Consider the following 18,617-nt stretch of genomic DNA (forward strand, 5'->3'; position numbering starts at 1 on the left):
AACGCTGCCTTTGGCTGTCAGTGTTTTGGTGCGTTTTGAAGACGTTTTGAGGGCGTTTTAACACCAATACATGATAATCAATGAAATGAGAAACGCCGCAGTCAGCCCTAAAAAAGCGCCAGGGAGCTTCAAAACGCAACGCTCAAAAACGCGGCATTAATTGTGAAAGGTAAAATGAAAACGCCGACTATGGCCGTGGCGGTAAAACGCCAAAAAAGGCCGACTATGGCCGTGGCGGTAAAACGCCGAAAAAGGCTGACTATGGCCGTGGCGGTAAAACGCCGAAAAAGGCCTCTAGTGTGAAAGAGCCCTAAGGATGTTGTGAGAATGCAGTTTTCTTCCATGTTTCGGGCCTTCCCCAGGACCAGAAGCCAGCCTTTGGATCACACACTAGCCATTACACATCATGCAATGCTACCCACAAATGAGTATGGTTTTGTATATACTACTATACTTTAGGGACAGCAGACACTGGTTACTGGACGTTATCCCTTAGTGCCGGGACTTCTTTACCTGCGTCTTTATCCTGTCTGCAAATATGCTTTGCGGGGATCTTGTCCAGAGAAAGAAAGCGTATGCTGCCTTTAAGGTGCAAGCTCTGAGGCTCTCATCCTTATCCTTTAACTTCACTACTTACCCACTGATCCGGAACAGGCATGCAATCAAAGTGTCACAAACACCTGACCTGCATACGTGTTTCAAATAAATGACCCTTCTGGATCCTTCAGGGAAATAAGTCGACAATGGCAGCTTCTATTTCTCTCCATCCTGACAGGTTAGCTTTAAATAGGTTTATTCGCTCTGCCCCTAGTCCCATGTTCACAACCATCTCCCCCATGCCTTCAAGATAAGGGCAAATCTTCAAAGGAAGTAGGATTAGCTTGTTCGGACCACAGGTTCGGTATTTGAGGAGTAATGTAGAGTTTACGTACTCTGCCCGAGAAATTAAAATACTGTACAAGAGTTGCTTTGCCATTATTCTCCTTGGCTGGGAAGCTGTCGTACCTTGTTCACACAAGGACAGAGAGGTCCATCCATCTGCCCCATCTGTTACAACCTAGGTTAGGTGAAGCCATGTCCATCATGGATGAGAAACTCAGCGTTAAAAGCAGTTGTTCAGTTTTCTCTATAGCTGCCCAAGAACTCTGAGGAACGTCAAAGAAGAGTGGGGCAGTTTGTGTCTTTGGCTTATAGGGGCCAGAATTACGTGGAGGCTCAAACGAAGGCTGAGGTCAGTATATTGCTGTTAGTGTAATGGAAGTTGGATGGTCATCGCAAGATGAATTCCGAGACTGGTGAACACTTTTCATCCCTTTGGCTTCTGTAACGTGTAGACCAACCCTCAGATAATGTTAACTTTGCTGCCTGGAACAGACATTAGACTATGAAACAGACACATATACTTGGTTGATACAAGCGGGCAAGTTCTTTCCGATGGAGAGGTGATAAGATCAGAAGACCTCCTGCAATGGGAATGCAACAGCGATTGGCTGCAGGAGATAAAAAGCCAAAAACTCTATCCTCCCATGCAGGAACTGATCTCCATAAAACGCAGGAATTAGGATTAGGCATATGTTCAGTGCATGATCAGACCAGATATCTAACTTCTGTACTAATCCATACAACCTATCGGTCGCCAGACTTGCGGTCCATTTCTTGGCAAAGGACTTCTGCACAAAAGACAGTTTGACAAACATCAGTGACTTTCTCTACAGAAAACAGGAATATGTTAGTGAAATACACTGGACCTGACTTGCGGACCTGCAATAAATAAAAATAATTGGATATTACGTGCAAAAGCTTACAACCGTTCACATTATTGGACCATAACAAGAGTTGTTGAAAAGCCACTTAATTACTGTTTGACCAACTGAAGTCACGTGAAGTCAAACGCAGCAAAACAAAAAAAAACTTCTTTAACCCTTTAGCAGCCAATTTATTTAGAGGCTTGCAAGTGCTCCAGGCCAATTTATTTCAGCACATTTTTTCTTTGTTAGATTTCCTAGCTTCTAATTAGTACTGCTGTAATGTGTATTTATGGCCACTTGTCACTAGGGGGCAGTGCAAGACAATGAGAGAGGCCTGCTTTCAGTTTCTGGATTTTATGTTAGCAGGGCCAGATCAAAGCATTCCACAACAATTATAGCACAACTAATTCTGCTGCAAGTGCACTTATCTCAAACGAGAGGACTCTATTGAAGCTGCTAATAAAGTTAATAACTGAAGGACATGTTGCGTTTGTAATTAGGGATGGTCAATAAGATGCAAATAATTGAGTTGATACAGGTTTATGCAAATTTTGTATGCAAATTTGTGCAGCTTGAAAATGGACCAATCGAATTTTACCTCAGCAGGATTTGATTGGTTCATGTTCAAGCTGCTTAAATTTGCATACAAAATTTGCATAATGCTGCAACAACTCTCATTGACCATCCCTGTTTGTAATAAATACTTTTTCTCATTTTGGGAGTATGCATGTGATTTTTGGAAACCTTGAGATGATCCAATCTAACCCCAGAGAGTTGCAATCTTCTGCCACCTAATAGCAGAACATGCTAGCACATTAAATTTCAGCAAATAAGACCCAGTGCATTACAGTTAACTGAAGGAGGGCTTAAAATTAAAGCAATAATACAACTATAAGTGCAATACTATCTCCATTTTGGTCTTTGGCAGAGAGTTGGAGCATTCCTATCTCCAACACTCAACTGTCCTATTCTCCAGACTATCATGCATTAGGTTCTTCAGTCTCCAAAACCCTCCATCTTGTATCCTTCTGGAACAGTCTGTACCTCTCGCCACCCCTCTGCCTCCATGCTCCGCCCCTAGCCTGCGTTACACGGCTGGAGCCTCGCTGGTTTTCACTGGCTCTACCAGAGTGAGGCCTCTGTGGTGTGGGGATATTACTGCTGCTCCCCCTCCTCCCGCCTCTGCCCTGTGCCTCCTCTCACATTGCCCGCGATGCCTCATGAAACTGTCCCTCCACATGAACTTCTTGGCGCACACCTCGCACTCGTACGGTTTGACGCCTGTGTGCGTTTTCATGTGTTCCGTGAGGTGATGCTTCATCTTGAACTTCTTCCCACAGACGGGGCAATCGAAGGGGCGCAGGTTAAGGTGCATATTGACGTGGCGGTCCCGCATGCTCTTGTGAGAAAAGGCTTTGCCACAGTGGCATAGGAAGATTTTGCCACTCTCTCCTTGAGCTGAGCCGGAGCCTCCTTGCCCAGCTGCCCCATGACCGGAAGGTAGCACCAGCAGTTGGTTTCCTTGCATGTCCAGAGGCAGAAGCGGAGGACCCTGTGGGTATCCTGAGCTGGCAGCTGCTCCTTCCTCATAAGGCATGCCGTCTGAAGGTTCACAGAAGTTCACCTGCTCCTCGGGAGCATTGAGAGTGCGGACATCACTAATGCTCAACTGTTCCTCCTCTTCATCTTCCTCAAGCTCATCCTCATCTTCTTCTTCCTCACCTTCACAGGTCAATAGCAGCCCTTGGTGAGGGCGTTCCTTCTTCACATACACCCAGTGCCTTTGCGGTACAATGCTAGGCCGCCGGTAACTGGAGCAGCTTGCAACAGAGGCCTCACCACCTTCTTGATCTTCTTCCACACTAGCTTCTTCTGCTGCCTCACTGGCTACTTCGCTCTTCCTCCTACTCCGCTCTGCACAAAGTTCCTGTGGTGCCTCCCGTGGGCTAAAGTAGTTGCTGCTGCTGGGAGACTGGTTTTCGCTGGCTCTACCAGAGTGAGGCTTCTGTGGTGTGGGGACATTAATGCTGCTTCCAGATCCTTCCACACTACTGAAACTGCTGTTGGCACGGGCTTCTTTCAGAAGCTCAGAACACTTGTCCACAACGTGCCACATCTGCAGGACGCTGCCAACTGTCAGGTAGTTAACGATCTCGTCAGCCAGCATCGTTAGACGACCAGTGTAGGCAGCACAAAGCACAGCTTCAAAGGCCCCTGGGTCCACCACACCAGGCAGGACCACGTAGCTCATCCCCTTGAGCAGGACCTGGTCGTGAAAGTATGGAGAAGAAGCAGCCAACACCGCCCGATGGGCACGGAAAACTCGGCCTTGTGCATGGATGGACACATCACACAGCTTCCCTTCCATACGCTGCTGGTTGAGGCTCTCCAGGAGGGAGCTAGCTATGTCTGGGAAGTCCACGTGGATGAGGGGGCCAGTGGTCTCCATGATAGAGCAGTAAGAGCGGGGGAACACCTGAAAAACCAAAAGGCTTATTCAAACCAAAGTATAAAATCACAGATACATTTTAAAGTGGAACTATACTCAGAATTTCCTCTCTGCTCTAACAGATCAGCCACGATAACCTTTATGGAAAGAAATTCTTCATTACAACTTATAAAAATCTTAAAAAAAAACAAACCTACATTTTAACTTAGTTTCACTTTCTAGGGGGCGCTCAAAGGGTTAAGCCTCAGTGTTGACTGTATAGAGGACCAGCCAGCCAGAGCGTCTGCAGTCTATTTACAGCTGCTAAAGCTAAGACACTTTGATCTGGCTAAACAAATGCAGAGCAGTGAATTTCTTCATGAATTAAATGTGGAATAAAGACTTTAAATTGTATGCTGTAGGTTTGGACCCACTTTAAAATGTACCACAGCTCAAAATATTAAAAAGATATTTATACATACCTGGGGCTTCCTCCAGCCCCATCCGCTAAGGTCGCTCCCACGCCTCCGCTGTCCGCAGCTTCGGGAACCGGGTCCCGTCACGTCAGTCGGCTCCAGTCTATGCAGAAGAAGTGCGCTTTTTGCGTATCTCTCCAGCAGCCACTGGAGAGTTACGTAGAAGGCGCACTTCTCCTGCGTAAACTGGAGCCGACTGACGGAAGTGCAGGGACCCAGTTCCCGAAGCTGCGGACAGCGGAGGACGGCGGCGTGGGAGCGATCCAAGTGGATGGGGCTGGAAGAAGCCTCAGGTATGTATAAATATTTTTAATATTTTGAGCTCTGAGTCCCTTTAAGTGTCAGGGCTCATACACCCATCCAACACTGGTCAGCAAAACAACTGTTAAAAAGACAAAAAAGACAAACACTTATATTGCGCTTTTCTCCTTGCGGACTCAAAGCGCCAGAGCTGCAGCCACTAGGGCGCGCTCTATAGGCAGTAGCAGTGTTAGGGAGACTTGCCGAAGGTCTCCTACTGAATTAGTGCTGGCTTACTGAACAGGCGGAGTCGAGATTCGAACCCTGGTCTCCCATGTCAGAGGCAGAGCCCTTAACCATTACACTATCCAGCCACAAGTGTTTTAAAGCGGATCCGAGATGAAAAACTAACTATAACAAGTAACTTGTCTATATCTTACACAGCATATCTATCTGCAAACAGCTTCAATAGAATATGATTATTTCTTCCTGTGATACAATGACAGCAGCCATGTTGCTTGTAAACATTACACAGAGGCAGGCTTATCTGCATCTTGAGCAAAAAAACCTAATCCCCCCCTCCTCCTCCCTTCTGCCTCTGAAATCTCTGGCAAGTAATAACTCCCCCTCCTCCTGCCCAGACTGAGCTCCCATGAGCCCTTGCTACTGTCTGAAAGTGCCTTGGCTCTCTGAAAACCTGTGGGCGGGGCTTGTTTAGTTTATAGGGAATTAGAGTGTTAAAACAAAAACAAAAAAGTATTTGGCTTGAGGAATGCCCTATAAACTATAGGAAAGGAACACAATTATGCAATGAGTAAAAGTTCATCTCGGATCCACTTTAAGGTAATGCCTGATAAGGTAAACAATCATTTTCACGTGGGTTATTCTTAATTGTAATTTCTACTGCCTTATAATCAATGCTATAGTGCTTCCTACACCCTAGACAGGTAGTCTAGCAAGCACAGTTTTACAAAGGGCTTTTGGTCTGCTCTACAGTACACAAGGTCTTGTCTCTCAGGCTGGGAACACACTAAGCAGAAGCGCTAGCGTTGCGGATAATGCATGCGTTTTTGCTGCTAATGAAAGTCTATGGGCCACATGTAAAAACATATATATTGTACAGTGTGCCTTTTTGAAAATACACAGCTTGCTGCTACATTTTAAAAAAACACACATATTGGGCTCTATTCATAAAAAAGATGTGGCTGGAAAACTCCTGGAGGTAAAATACCGCAGCGGTATTTTACACTTCTGGGTGGTCATTCAAAAAAATCTTGAAAGCTGCGATGCAAGAGCGGAGATCTCCCGCTGAAAGCTGGCGGTAAGCTGTCGGAAGGCATGCGGAAACACTTCAGCCGGCAGAGTCCCTCCGTGCACTGCTCTCTCTGGGAGGTCTGTCCCATTCACTTGTATGTAATCCGCAAAATCAGAGGAAGCGGTATTTCCCGTCCACATACCGCTTCCTCTAAACTTTATGAATGGCCATTTTGTTACTTTTTTCTAGATTAATCTAGAAAAACACTGGAGAAGGCGGAAATTTCTCGCTCTGCTGGGGGATTGTAGATTTTCATGCGGGAACAGCTTTTATGAATGCCCACTTTGCTAAATGGACGAGAAAATCCGCTGTTTTGAGCGGAAAACTTGCGGTAATGGTTTATGAATAGAGCCCATTGTAACTCAATGGAGATGCAGAGAAATGCATTTTTTCATACTTTTTTTTTTAAAATATGATACTGTATTTTACTCAAATGACAGAGGGAAAATAATAAACGTGAACTGCAATTGCAAAACACATGCAAAAATGCACCAAAATAAAAAATGCACTGTAAAGAAAACACATGGGGGTTGATTCACTATTACAAATAGTAAGCAATACCTCCTGTAACGCTCACTATATCCTTTTGCTTAACTTACTTTTATCAGAGTTGACGTGCCTTATCAGAGTTAGCATGCCTTATCAGAGTAGCATAGCGAGCGCTACAAACTTATGCCTGCTAATTGGCAATGATGAGAGCTCTACTCGTCCTGCCCTGAGCCCCTGCGGGTCCAATCGCTTTAACCACTTCGATCTATCTGATAGCCTGTCCTGCCGCCTTCCGTTACCCCCCGGGGTCAATGAATGGGAACATTGTTCCCATTCATTGATCTAAGTCCCCGGCAGAAAAACTGACGGCTTCTTATCAGAGGCCGCGGTCTTTCTGATACAAAAAAAAAAGTTTCCCGTCCTCCTTATGGTTCCTGGAAGCGAGAGCGTTTGCTTCCAGGACTACAAAAATATTTTTTAACTGTGGCCATCTTGTGGCCAAATAGTAAAACTACATCCAGATACATTTTTTATTAAATAAACACATTATTACATTTAAAATTAGCTGTTTACCTCCCACACCAAAAATTACCCATATAAAATTTAATAAAAATTACAATTAAAAAAAAAAACCTAAATAGTTACCTAAGGGTCTGAACTTGTTTAATATGCATGTCAAGAGAGTATATTACTATAATTTTTTAAATTATAAGCTTGCAAATAGTGATGGACGCAAATAGAAAAAAAAGCACCTTTATTTCCAAATAAAGTATCGGGGCCATACATTGTGAAAGGGACATATGGACATATTAACAGTGTAATAATCGGGACAAATGGGAAAATAAAATACATGGGTTTTAATTATGGTAGCATGTATTAATTTCAAACTACAATGGCCAAAAACTGAGAAATAATGATTTTTTTCCATTTCTTTCTTAATCTTCCTGTTAAAATGGATTTAAAATAAAATAATTCTTAGCAAAATGTTCCACCCAAAGAAAGCCTAAATGGTGGCGGAAAAAACAAGATATAGATCATTTCAGTGTGATAAGTAGTGATAAAGTTATTGGCGAATGAATGGGAGGTGAAAGTTGCTCGGATGCATAAGGTGAAACAACACTGTAGACTGAAGTGGTTAAAGGACATTGGCCTCAATTCACTAAGCTTATCTCCTGTCTTTAATAACGTTTCTATAGTGATCACCATGGTGATGAGGCATGTCGTATTCCGGAAACATTTTACCTCAGGCAAACCTAAAGTTAACTCTTCTGTCTTTAAGTTAACTCTTTAATACTTAAAATAACTCCAGAGTTAAAGACAGGCTGTTTATTAACTGCGGGTGAAAATAACTACAGAGGAGGTAAATTAACTACAGAGGAGGTAAATTAACTACAGAGGAGGTAACCTAACTACAGAGGAGGTAACTTAAGGAATGAAGAGATAAGATAACTCTCTCACTGTGTGGAGGTAAGTTATCTCTTGCCTTATTATCTCCAGCATGAGCTTAGTGAATTGAGGCCATTATCCCCGCACTTTGATTGGCTAAATAGGCTGCCAAGCTATGCTACTCTGATAAGGCATGTTAACTCTGATAAAACACGCTAAGCGTGCAGTAAGGGGAGCAAAAGGAGATAGCGAGCATTACAAGAGGTAATGCTCGCTATTTGTTATAGTGAATCAACCCCTAGGTTTTCTGCATTACCTAGTATGCTAGTATGCTGTGGACCGCTTGTCTTATGCTGGGTACACACGTTGCGATTTCCTGCTCGATCCACGGGATCAATCGGGATTGATCGATTATTTCCAGCATGTTCGATTCGGTTTCATTCGATACAGCCGTCGATTTTGCATGATAAGTACGCAAAATCGATGGCTGTCTCGAGTGAAACCGAATCTAACATGTCGGAAATAATCGAATCGATCCCGATTGATTCCGTGGATCGAGCAGAAAATCCTGTGTACCCAGCATTAAATGCAGAAGTAATTAAAACATTAGCAGTCCCTTCAGATCATATAATCTACAGTCTATCTGAGGGCTGGTGCACACCAAGAGCGCTTCTGAGCGTTTTTAAAAATACCAGTGCTTTGAAAAGCGCTTGGCTAATGTATTTGAATGGGATGGATCACACCCGAGCGATGTGCTTTATCCCGAACGCAAACGTGGGTCCTGCAGCATTTCTGCTGATTTCTGAGGCGATTCTGCCCAAATGTATAGGAAAGTGGGAAATAACTCTGAAAAGTGCTAGATCAGAGTGATTCTCCAAGCGTTTTTGCTACAGAAGCTATTCAGCTACAGCTCTACTGTAATAAAAAATAAAAAACGCTCCAAAAATCGCTAGGCATGATTAGAAAATCGCTCGGTGCATGCCTAGAATCGCCTACAAAAATCACGTCAAAAAGCACTGAGCGTCTGCTTCTACGCAGGCGCTTTTTGGTGTGCACTGGCCCTTGGTCTATGAAATGGAACTTGACTTTATGCCAGAAGAACTGTCTAGAGCAGGCATGGGCAAACTTGGCCCTCCAGCTGTTAAGGAACTACAAATCCCACAATGCATTTGCCTTTATGAGTCATGACTGTGGCTGTCAGACTCCTGCAATGCATTGTGGGACTTGTAGTTCCTCAACAGCTGGAGGGCCAAGTTTGCCCATGCCTGGTCTAGATACTGAGCCCACATGGTGCACAGGAAGCTCCAGCCATCTCTAGGTGGTACCTCACATCTAGATTGTCAATCATTTCAGGTGACCAATAGTGCACGTCTTTAGTGGGTCTAAAGGCTCATACACACATCAGACTATAGTCTTTGGAAAATGAAAGATTACAGACCAATTTTACCCCCTTCCATGTAGTATGAGAGCCACACCTACACAGTCTATTCTATGGAGCTGAACTCCACATCAGAAAAAAATCTTGGCAAGATGCTGCACACACAGATGCTGTACAGACACAAAAGATCAGTATCTGCAAAAGATCCGTTCCTGCAAATTGCATTCATAGTCTATGAGATCTGCAGATCATCATACACACCTTGTTTAACAAACATTCATCTGCAGATCAGATCCACCAGGATTGATCTTCAGATCTGCAGACGATTGTCTGATCTGCAGATGAATGTCTGTTAAACAAGGTGTGTATGATGATCTGCAGATATCATAGACTATGAATGCATTTTGCAGGAACGGATCTTTGGCAGGAACAGATCTTTAGCAGATACTGATCTTTTGAATGTGTACAGCATCTTTGTGTGCAGCATCTTGCAAAGATTTCTATCTGATGGGGAGTTCAGCTCCATAGAATAGACTGTGTAGGTGTGGCTCTCATACTACATGGAAGGGGGTAAAATTGGTCTGTGATCTTTCATTTTTCAAAGACTATGGTCTGATGTGTGTATGCACCTTCACTCAATATCATTCTGTCCAACATCCTGACTAAAGGCTCATACACACATCAGACCATAGTCTTTGGCCACATACACATATCAGGCCATAGTCTTTTGAAAATGAAAGATCACAGACCAATTTTACCCCCTTCCATGTAGTATGAGAGCCATACCTTCTCAGTCTTTTCTATGGAGCTGAACTCCCCATCGGATAAAATCTTTGCAAGATGCTGCACACACAGATGCTGTACAGACACAAAAGATCAGTATCTGCAAAAGATCTGTTCCTGCCAAAGATCCGTTCCTGCAAATTGAAATGATAGTCTATGAGATCTGCAGATCATCATACACACCTTGTTTAACTGACATTCATCTGCAGATCAGACAATCATCTGCAAATCTGAAAATCCATCCTAGTGGATCTGATCTGCAGACGAATGTCAGTTAAATCATGTATGTATGATGATCTGCAGATCTCATAGACTATTATTGCAATTTGCAGGAACGGATCTTTGGCAGGAACAGATCTTTTGCAGATACTGATCTTTTGTGTCTGTACAGAATCTGTGTGTGCAGCATCTTGCAAAGATTTCTGTCTGATGTGGAGTTCAGCTCCATAGAAAAGACTGTGTAGAGTATGGCTCTCATACTACATGAATGGTGGTAAGATTGGTCTGTGATCTTTCGTTTTCCAAAGACTATGATCTGATGTGTGTATGCACCTTAAAGGTGGCCACACACCATACATTTTTTTTTTAAATATCCTTTCAATGTAAGTATTGCAATCCATTTTATCAAAATTTGCCTCAGGCGGCAAAAAGTCTAGGGCCGGCCCTGACCACACACACGTGTGTTCACTTTTTTTCCATAATTATGAAAAAATAATTGAAAATTCAGAAAAAAATTGTTTGGGTCTGTACATCAAGTAATTGACGATCTACCACACACATTCACTTTCCATATAAATTGATCAGAAAAATCCACCACTCCCGATCTTCTTTTATCGAATAAAACCAGGAAATTTGATCAGATTTCTTGAAGGAATGAGAAAAAAAACTTTCAATTTTTCTGTACAACTGATCATTTTTATTGAATTGCTAAAAATTGGATTCTTTTATTGTATGATGTGTGTGTGGCCACCTTTAAAGAGACTCTGAAGCGAGAATAAATCTCACTTCAGAGCTCATAGTTAGCAGGGGCACGTGTGCCCCTGCTAAACCGCCGCTATCGCGCCGCTAAACGGGGGTCCCTTACCTCACAAATCCCCTCCGAGCAGCCGGGGATCTCTTCCGGATTGAGACAGGGCTAACTGCCGCAGCCCTGCCCCACGCGCGTCTGTCAGCGCGTATCTCCGCCTCTCCCCCGCCCCTCTCAGTCTTCCTTCGCTGAGAGGGGCGGGGGAGAGGCGGCGATGTGCCGCTGATAGACGCGCTGTAAGGCAGGGCTGCAGCCGTTAGCCCTGCCTCTAGGAGCAGCAAAATCTACGACCAATTTGGTCGTTGATTTTGCGGGATGGGGGGGGGGGTTTGGGGGTGAAGGGACCCCCGTTTAGCCGCGGGATAGCGGCGTTTTAGCAGGGGCTAACTATGAGCTCTGAAGCAAGAATTATTCTCGCTTCAGTCTCTTTAAGGGCCTGTACACACTGCTGCGCTTGCGCTGCATTTTTAAAATTGCATACAAATTTAAAATCACAAATGTCTACATGAGAATAGAAAAAACGCATTGCACCAGTGTCTACAGGTCTTCACGATTTTCATGATTTTTCAAAAGACCTTGCGATTAAAAAACGCATGCGATTTTAAAAGTGCAAGCGCAGCAGTGTGTACAGGCCCTTAGAGTATGTAAAATTGTTACAAATGCCTGACTAGTTTTACTTGTGTTTTAAAATGTCAGCAAAACCCCAGCATGTGTCTCACATAACTAAGGCCTGGAACCCACTAAAAAGCGCAAAGCGCTAACGATTTGTGATAGAGATTTTGGGAGCGATTTCTCTGCTCTTATACAATTCATTAGAATGGAAACACTCCCAAAATGCTGCATGTCCTGCGATTCCGATTTCTCTCCTATTGCATTTTAAAGCGGAATATAACCCTGCATTTCAACTTTGCTCTAAAACATTATTTACAGCATATTATATGCAACCAGCATTTTTTTTTTTACTAGACCAGCATTGGAAGGGTTACACACACAGCTTTAAAGAGACAATGGCCTCAATTCACTAAGCTTATCTCCTGTCTTTAATAACTCTTCTAGAGTTGTTACCATGGTGATAAGGCATGTAGTATTCAGGAAACATATTGGCCTCGATTCACTAAGATCATGCTGGAGATAATAAGGCAAGAGAAAACTTACCTCCACACAGTGAGAGAGTTATCTTATCTCTTCATTCCTTACATTACCTCTTCTGTATTTAATTTACCTCCTCTGTAGTTATTTTCACATGCAGTTAATAAACAGCCTGTCTTTAACTCTGGAGTTATTTTAAGGATTGAAGCGTCAACTTAAAGACAGAAGAGTTAACATTAGGTTTGCCTGAGGTAAAATGTTTCCTGAATACTACATGCCTTATCACCATGGTAACAACTCTAGAAGAGTTATTAAAGACAGGAGATAAGCTTAGTGAATTGAGGCCATTATGTTTGTCTGAGGTAAAATGTTTCCTGAATACTACATGCCTTATCACCATGGTAACAACTCTAGAAGAGTTATTAAGGACAGGAGATAAGCTTAGTGAATTGAGGCCTCTGTAACAAAATTTTCAGTCTAATAGTAGCCACTAATGATCCAATCTTTTTCATCCAATCTTACCAAATCTATGTAGTATAAGGGTAAATTGAGTGAATATACTGAATGGATACTTCAGGCAGTTACCTTATATTACATAGAAATGGTAAGATTGGATGAAAAAGATTGGATCATTAGTGGCCATCCTTAGTTCTTCTATCCTATAAGTTCCTTTGCCTATTCTAATGTGCTCTGGCTTACTGCAGCCTTTCCTAATTGCACAGTGGCTGTGTTATCTCTGTTATATGATCTAATCTGTTTTCTTCTGTCGGCACAGTCGGGCTAATGCTGGATACACACCATGCGTTTCCGCGTCTAATGCGTCCGTCGATACGCGTGGATTCGATTATTTCAGAGCATTTCCAAACGAATTTCGATGATTTTTAGGTCGATTGCCATGTAAAGTATGGCAAATTGACCTAACGATCCATCGAAGCTTGAATCGGACATGTCGGAAATAATCGAATCAATGCGTATCGACGGACGCATCGAACGCGGAAACGCATGGTGTGTATCCACCATTAAGCTGGAATGTGTGGAATGTGCAGGGCTGCTTGTGATTGGCAGAAGCTATACACACCCCCTCCAGGCCCCCTGCAGGCTCTGTATGACTCACACACTCTGCTTATGTGAGCCTATCACAAGCTGGTTAGTTTGTTTGTAAACACTGCTTAAAACTGGCAATTACAAGCCAGGATTGCAGAAACAGCACAGAGGGGGCCAGGAGAACATAATGAATAGAATGGTATGCTTTTTGCTGTAAAAATTTTAGAGTACAGATTCTCTTTAAAGTTCCTGGAGAGAACTGCTGCAGCATCCGAAGCTTACATAGATACATTTAAGCAAAACAAAATGTAACAACTGTGGAATGTGACTCACTCTCTGACTGTGCAGGAGCTGGAGGACAGCCAAAGAGTGTGTAACATTCCTCACTTGCTACATTTTGTTTACTGAAATGTATCTATCTAAACTTCAGCAGTTCTTTCCTCGAACTTTAAAGCTCTGTGTGTAACCATTCCAATGCTGGTCTAGTAAAAAAAAAATGCTGGTTGCATATAATATGCTGTAAATAATGTTTTAGAGCAAAGTTAAAATGCAGGGTTATATTCCGCTTTAAGCCACCAGCAAGGAAGAAAATACTCAGAATAATTGTGACAGTAAAGCTGAAAAGTTATTGGAAACAAATGATCTAACAGAAAACTTAAGAGAAAAACTGAACTGAATAAGGGATCGTTCACACCAGGGGCATTTTTGAGATTTTTTTAAAGCGCTGGCGATTTTCAAAATCACCCTGAAAGCGTTTGTGCAATGATTCTCTATCAAAGAGAAAGTTCACATCTGTGCAGTGGCGTACCTAGGGCATTTGGCACCCGGTGCTGGGTATTAAGAGACACCCCCCCCCCCTTAAAAATGGGCGTGGCCACAACCTGCGGCGTGCTTCGCTGCAAAAATGGGCGTGGTCATGACCGGATGAGGGCGGAGCTAACTGTAATTTAAAGTATTAGCTAGTATAGTTGCCCCAGTATAGCTAGTAGTTTCCCAATGAAGTTAGTATAGTTGCCCCCAGTATAGCTAGTTTAGTTGCCCCCAGTATAGCTAGTATAGTTGCCCCAGTATAGCAAGTATAGTTGCCCCAGTATAGCAAGTACAGTTGCCCCAGTATAGCTAGCATAGTTGCCCCCAGTATAGCTGGTAAAGTTGCCCCCAGTATAGCTGGTATAGTTGCCCCCAGTATAGCTGGTATAGTTGCCCCCAGTATAGCTGGTATAGTTGCCCCCAGTATAGCTGGTATAGCTGCCCCCCAGTATAGCTAGTTTAGTTGCCCCCAGTATAGCTGCCCCCAGTATAGCTGCCCCCAGTATAGCTAGTATAGTTGCCCCCAGTATAGCTAGTATAGTTGCCTCCAGTATAGCTAGTATAGTTGCCCCAGTATAGCTGGTATAGTTGCCCCCAGTATAGCTTCCCCCCAGTATAGCTAGTTTAGTTGCCCCCAGTATAGCTAGTATAGCTGCCCCCCGTATAGCTAGTATAGCTGCCCCCAGTATAGCTAGTATAGCTGCCCCCAGTATAGCTGGTATAGCTGCCCCCAGTATAGCTAGTATAGTTTCCCCCTAGTATAGTTGCCCCCAGTATAGCTAGTTTAATTGCCCCCAGTATAGCTAGTACAGTTGCCCCCAGTATAGATGCCCCAGGAGGGGGGGAAGCAGCGCTAGAAGGAGGGGCAGTGGGGGCAGCGGTGGGGAGGGGGGAAATATCCCCCCCCCCTCACCGGGGACCCCTTCTCTGCCTCTCTCCCCCTCCATAGATTAGCGGTGGCAAGTGCGGGCTCGGCGGCGGGGAGACATGCACAGAATTACTCACCACTTCCACGTTCCAAGCGCTGGCAGCGTCATGTCGTCACAGATCTCCGCCTTCAATGCCGCCCACTGTGCTTCCGCTAATCAGGAAGCACAGTGGGCGGCTTTGAAGGCGGAGATCTGTGACGACATGACGCTGCCAGCGCTTTGATCGCGGAAGTGGTGGGTAATTCTCCGCTTGTCTCCCCGCCGCCGAGCCCGCACTTGCCACCGCTAATCTATGGAGGGGGAGAGAGGCAGAAGGAGGGGTCCCAGGTGAGGGGGGGGGGATATTTCCCCCCTCCCCACCGCTGCCCCCACTGCTCCTCCTTCTAGCGCTGCTTCCCCCTCCTGCTCTGCTGCTGTGGGGGGTCGTGGCGACACCCCCCTGGCTGTTTGTCACCCGGTGCGCCACGCCCCCCCTACGCCCTACAGTAGGAACACCACTGCATCTGTGCGGTTCGTTTCCGATCCGCTCAGCAAAGCCGTGCATGAACTTTTTTTGAGGCAATTCCACCTCAATGGAAGGTATAGGAAAACGCAAAAAAACCCTCACAAAACCAGATCAAAGAAAAATGCAATTGCTCTACAAAAGCCCTTAACAAAACCATCCAATGCACAGAAATCGGGGGAAAAAATATATGGAAAGGGTGGCAGGATACGGGGGGGAGGGGAGTGGTATGGAAGATACATGATGAGGGGTAGCAGGACACAGAGGAGGGTTGGGATACAGGGGTTGGGGTGGCATGATTGGGGGGGGGGGGAGGGGTTGGGATATATGGGAAGGGGGTTGGCATTATGGGGGGTGTTAGGATATATGGGAAGGTGTGGCAGGATCCAAGGGGGGGGGGGATGTTGGGATATATGGAAAGAGTGTTGAAATATATGGGAAGGGTGGCAGGATACGGGGAAGGAGGGGGAGGGTGGGGGAGTGGTATGGGAGATACATGGTGTTGGGTAGCAGGACACAGAGGAAGGAGATGTTGGGATACAGGGGTTTGGGTGGCATGAGGGGGGGGGGGGGGAGATATATGGGAAGGGATGGCAGGATACAGAGGAGGGAGATGTTGGGGTGGCATGATTTGGGGGTGGGTGGGATATATGGGAAGGGGGTGGCATGATGGGGGGGGGTATATAGTGAGGGGTAGCAGGACACAGAGGAGGGAGATGTGTGGATACAGGGGTTGGGGTGGCATGATGGGGGGGGGGGGTATATGGGAAGGGATGGCAGGATACAGGGGAGGGGGAGGTATGGGATAGATAGGAAGGGTGAGGGGTAGCAGGACACAGAGGAGGGAGATGTTGGGGTGGCATGATTGAGGGAAGGGGGGTGTTGGGATATATGGGAAAGGGGTTGGCATGATGGGGGGGGGTAGTATATGGGAAGGGATAGATGGATGGGGGGGATAGAGGTATGGGGGATACATGGTAAGGGATGGCAGGATACAGGGGAGGTATGGGGAATACATGGGAAGGGTGAGGGGTAGCAGGACACAGAGGAGGGAGATGTTGGGATACAGGGGTTGAGATGGCATGATGAGGGGTATATGGGAAGGGATTGCAGGCAGGCATGATGGGGGGGGGGGGGAGAGGTATGGGGGATACATGGTGAGGGGTAGCAGGACACAGAGGAGGGGACCCCCACCACACACACAGAGGATGCTGTTCTGTATCTATTATACAGATGGCAGGCTGGGAGCTGCAGGGATTGCACACAGGGCTGAGGTGGGGCCCCAGCACACCTGCACACACCGCATTACAAATCATCACACAACAGTTTATCTCACCCCAGGATTGTCTGGCTGCCTCTTTAACACCCTCTGTGTCTCAGGCCTCCTCAGGCTCCGCCCCTCCGTTAAGGGCGCCCCTGCGTCTCCCATTCTAACAACGCAGCATCTGTCTGCCGACACAAAACCATTACCCTTAACCATGAAGTCACCGGCGCAGCCGCTGATGATTGGATGCTGCCGGTCGGAGGCCACGCCCCGCTGCTTTCAGACGTCCTCGTCTGCTGGGCTCGGGAGGCGGCTGTGATTGGAGGATGCGGATGTCGGTCAAGGAAGAGCGGGCGCTGATTAGCTGCCAGGCTAAATAGACGGCTTTGTGTGGCTGCAGACACACAATGTATAGCTGGAGATGTATGGATGCAGACAGAGCTGTGTCTGGGAGGAGCTGCCTGCACTCTGCCCATAGGCTGCACTAATGTGTGCTGATACACTCATACATATTTCATTTCAATAGATTATATACTATACTATATAATCTATTGAATATACATATAATAATACATATACAGAAGCTGATGTCAGATTAATTATTATTATTTATTGTATTTATAAAGCACCAACATATTACGCAGCGCTGGACAATAAATAGGGATACATACATTGCAACAAGGGGTGACAGACAGAGAGGTAGCAAACGGTTATACAACATAGCACAAGGTTATACATACAATCGGTATAAAATGCGGTTTACAGAGACCCGGCAAAACAAGTACGAGTTAGTCCATGAGAAGGGTGTAATTGCTGGGGTAGTATAATTAAGAAGGACATACTAAGGGAGGGGGGAGGCCCTGCCAAGGCTTACAATCTAAAGGGTGTGTGTGTGGGGGGGGGACATAAGGTAGGACTGTGGAAAGGGTGATTGACAGAGAGTTAAGAGTGTGGTAGATGTGGGGTAGGCTATTTTAAAGAAATGTGTTTTGAGGGCTTGCTTGAAGGTGTTGAAGGAAGGGGCAAGTCTGAGGGGGAGTGGAAGAGAGTTCCATAGGGTGGGGGCCGCTCTTGAGAAGTCTTGTAAGCGTGCATAGGAATGAGAAATGCGTGGGGAGGTCAGGCGGAGATCATTGGAGGACCGGAGGGGACGGGCAGGTATATATCTGTTGTCAAGCTCAGAAATGTAGGTTGGGCAGGTCTTGTGCACAGATTTGTAGGTAAGGCACAAAACCTTACCTAACATATATAATATGTAACATATATAATAAATCTATAATAAAGGCTATGACAAAAATCACTATTTTCCTAAACTCTATTTTTATATATGGACAAATACTGATATACAGTTATGAGAAAAAAAAGAGTACATGCTCTAAAACAGGGGTGTCGAACTCAAATACAGGGTGGGCAGAAATTGAGCTCTGGGACCAAGTCACGGGCCAACCTCAATGTCTACTTGCCACCTCTCTCCCTTATAAAGTTCCCTGGTGTCTAATTGTCCCCCTCCATCCCCTATACTGTTGCCTGACATTTAGTGGTCCTCCCTCCCTCATCTGCACCATACCCTGATGTTTAGTGGTCCTCCCTCCCCTATACAGTTTCCTGGTATTTAGTGGCCCCCTCCTTCCCCTATACAGCTCTCTGGTGTCTAGTGCCCCCCTTTCCTCTCCTATACAGTTCACTGGTATCTAGTGCTGTCCCCCTCC

General features: G+C 45.2%; 1 protein-coding gene across 1 annotated transcript; it reads right to left on the reverse strand.

The window, feature by feature from the left end:
• Positions 1 to 2,396: 2,396 nt before the first annotated feature.
• ZBTB22 (zinc finger and BTB domain containing 22) lies at positions 2,397 to 17,048 on the reverse strand. Its single transcript, XM_068249338.1, has 2 exons — positions 16,981 to 17,048; positions 2,397 to 4,224 (listed from the first exon to the last, which is right to left on the reverse strand). The coding sequence occupies exon 2, from the start codon at positions 4,195 to 4,197 to the stop codon at positions 2,836 to 2,838; it is 1,362 nt and encodes a 453-aa protein (XP_068105439.1). The 5' UTR covers positions 4,198 to 4,224; positions 16,981 to 17,048; the 3' UTR covers positions 2,397 to 2,835.
• Between the last annotated feature and the right edge of the window lie 1,569 nt (positions 17,049 to 18,617).

This window comes from Hyperolius riggenbachi, chromosome 8, assembly GCF_040937935.1.
Source record: "Hyperolius riggenbachi isolate aHypRig1 chromosome 8, aHypRig1.pri, whole genome shotgun sequence".
Lineage (NCBI taxonomy): Eukaryota > Metazoa > Chordata > Amphibia > Anura > Hyperoliidae > Hyperolius > Hyperolius riggenbachi.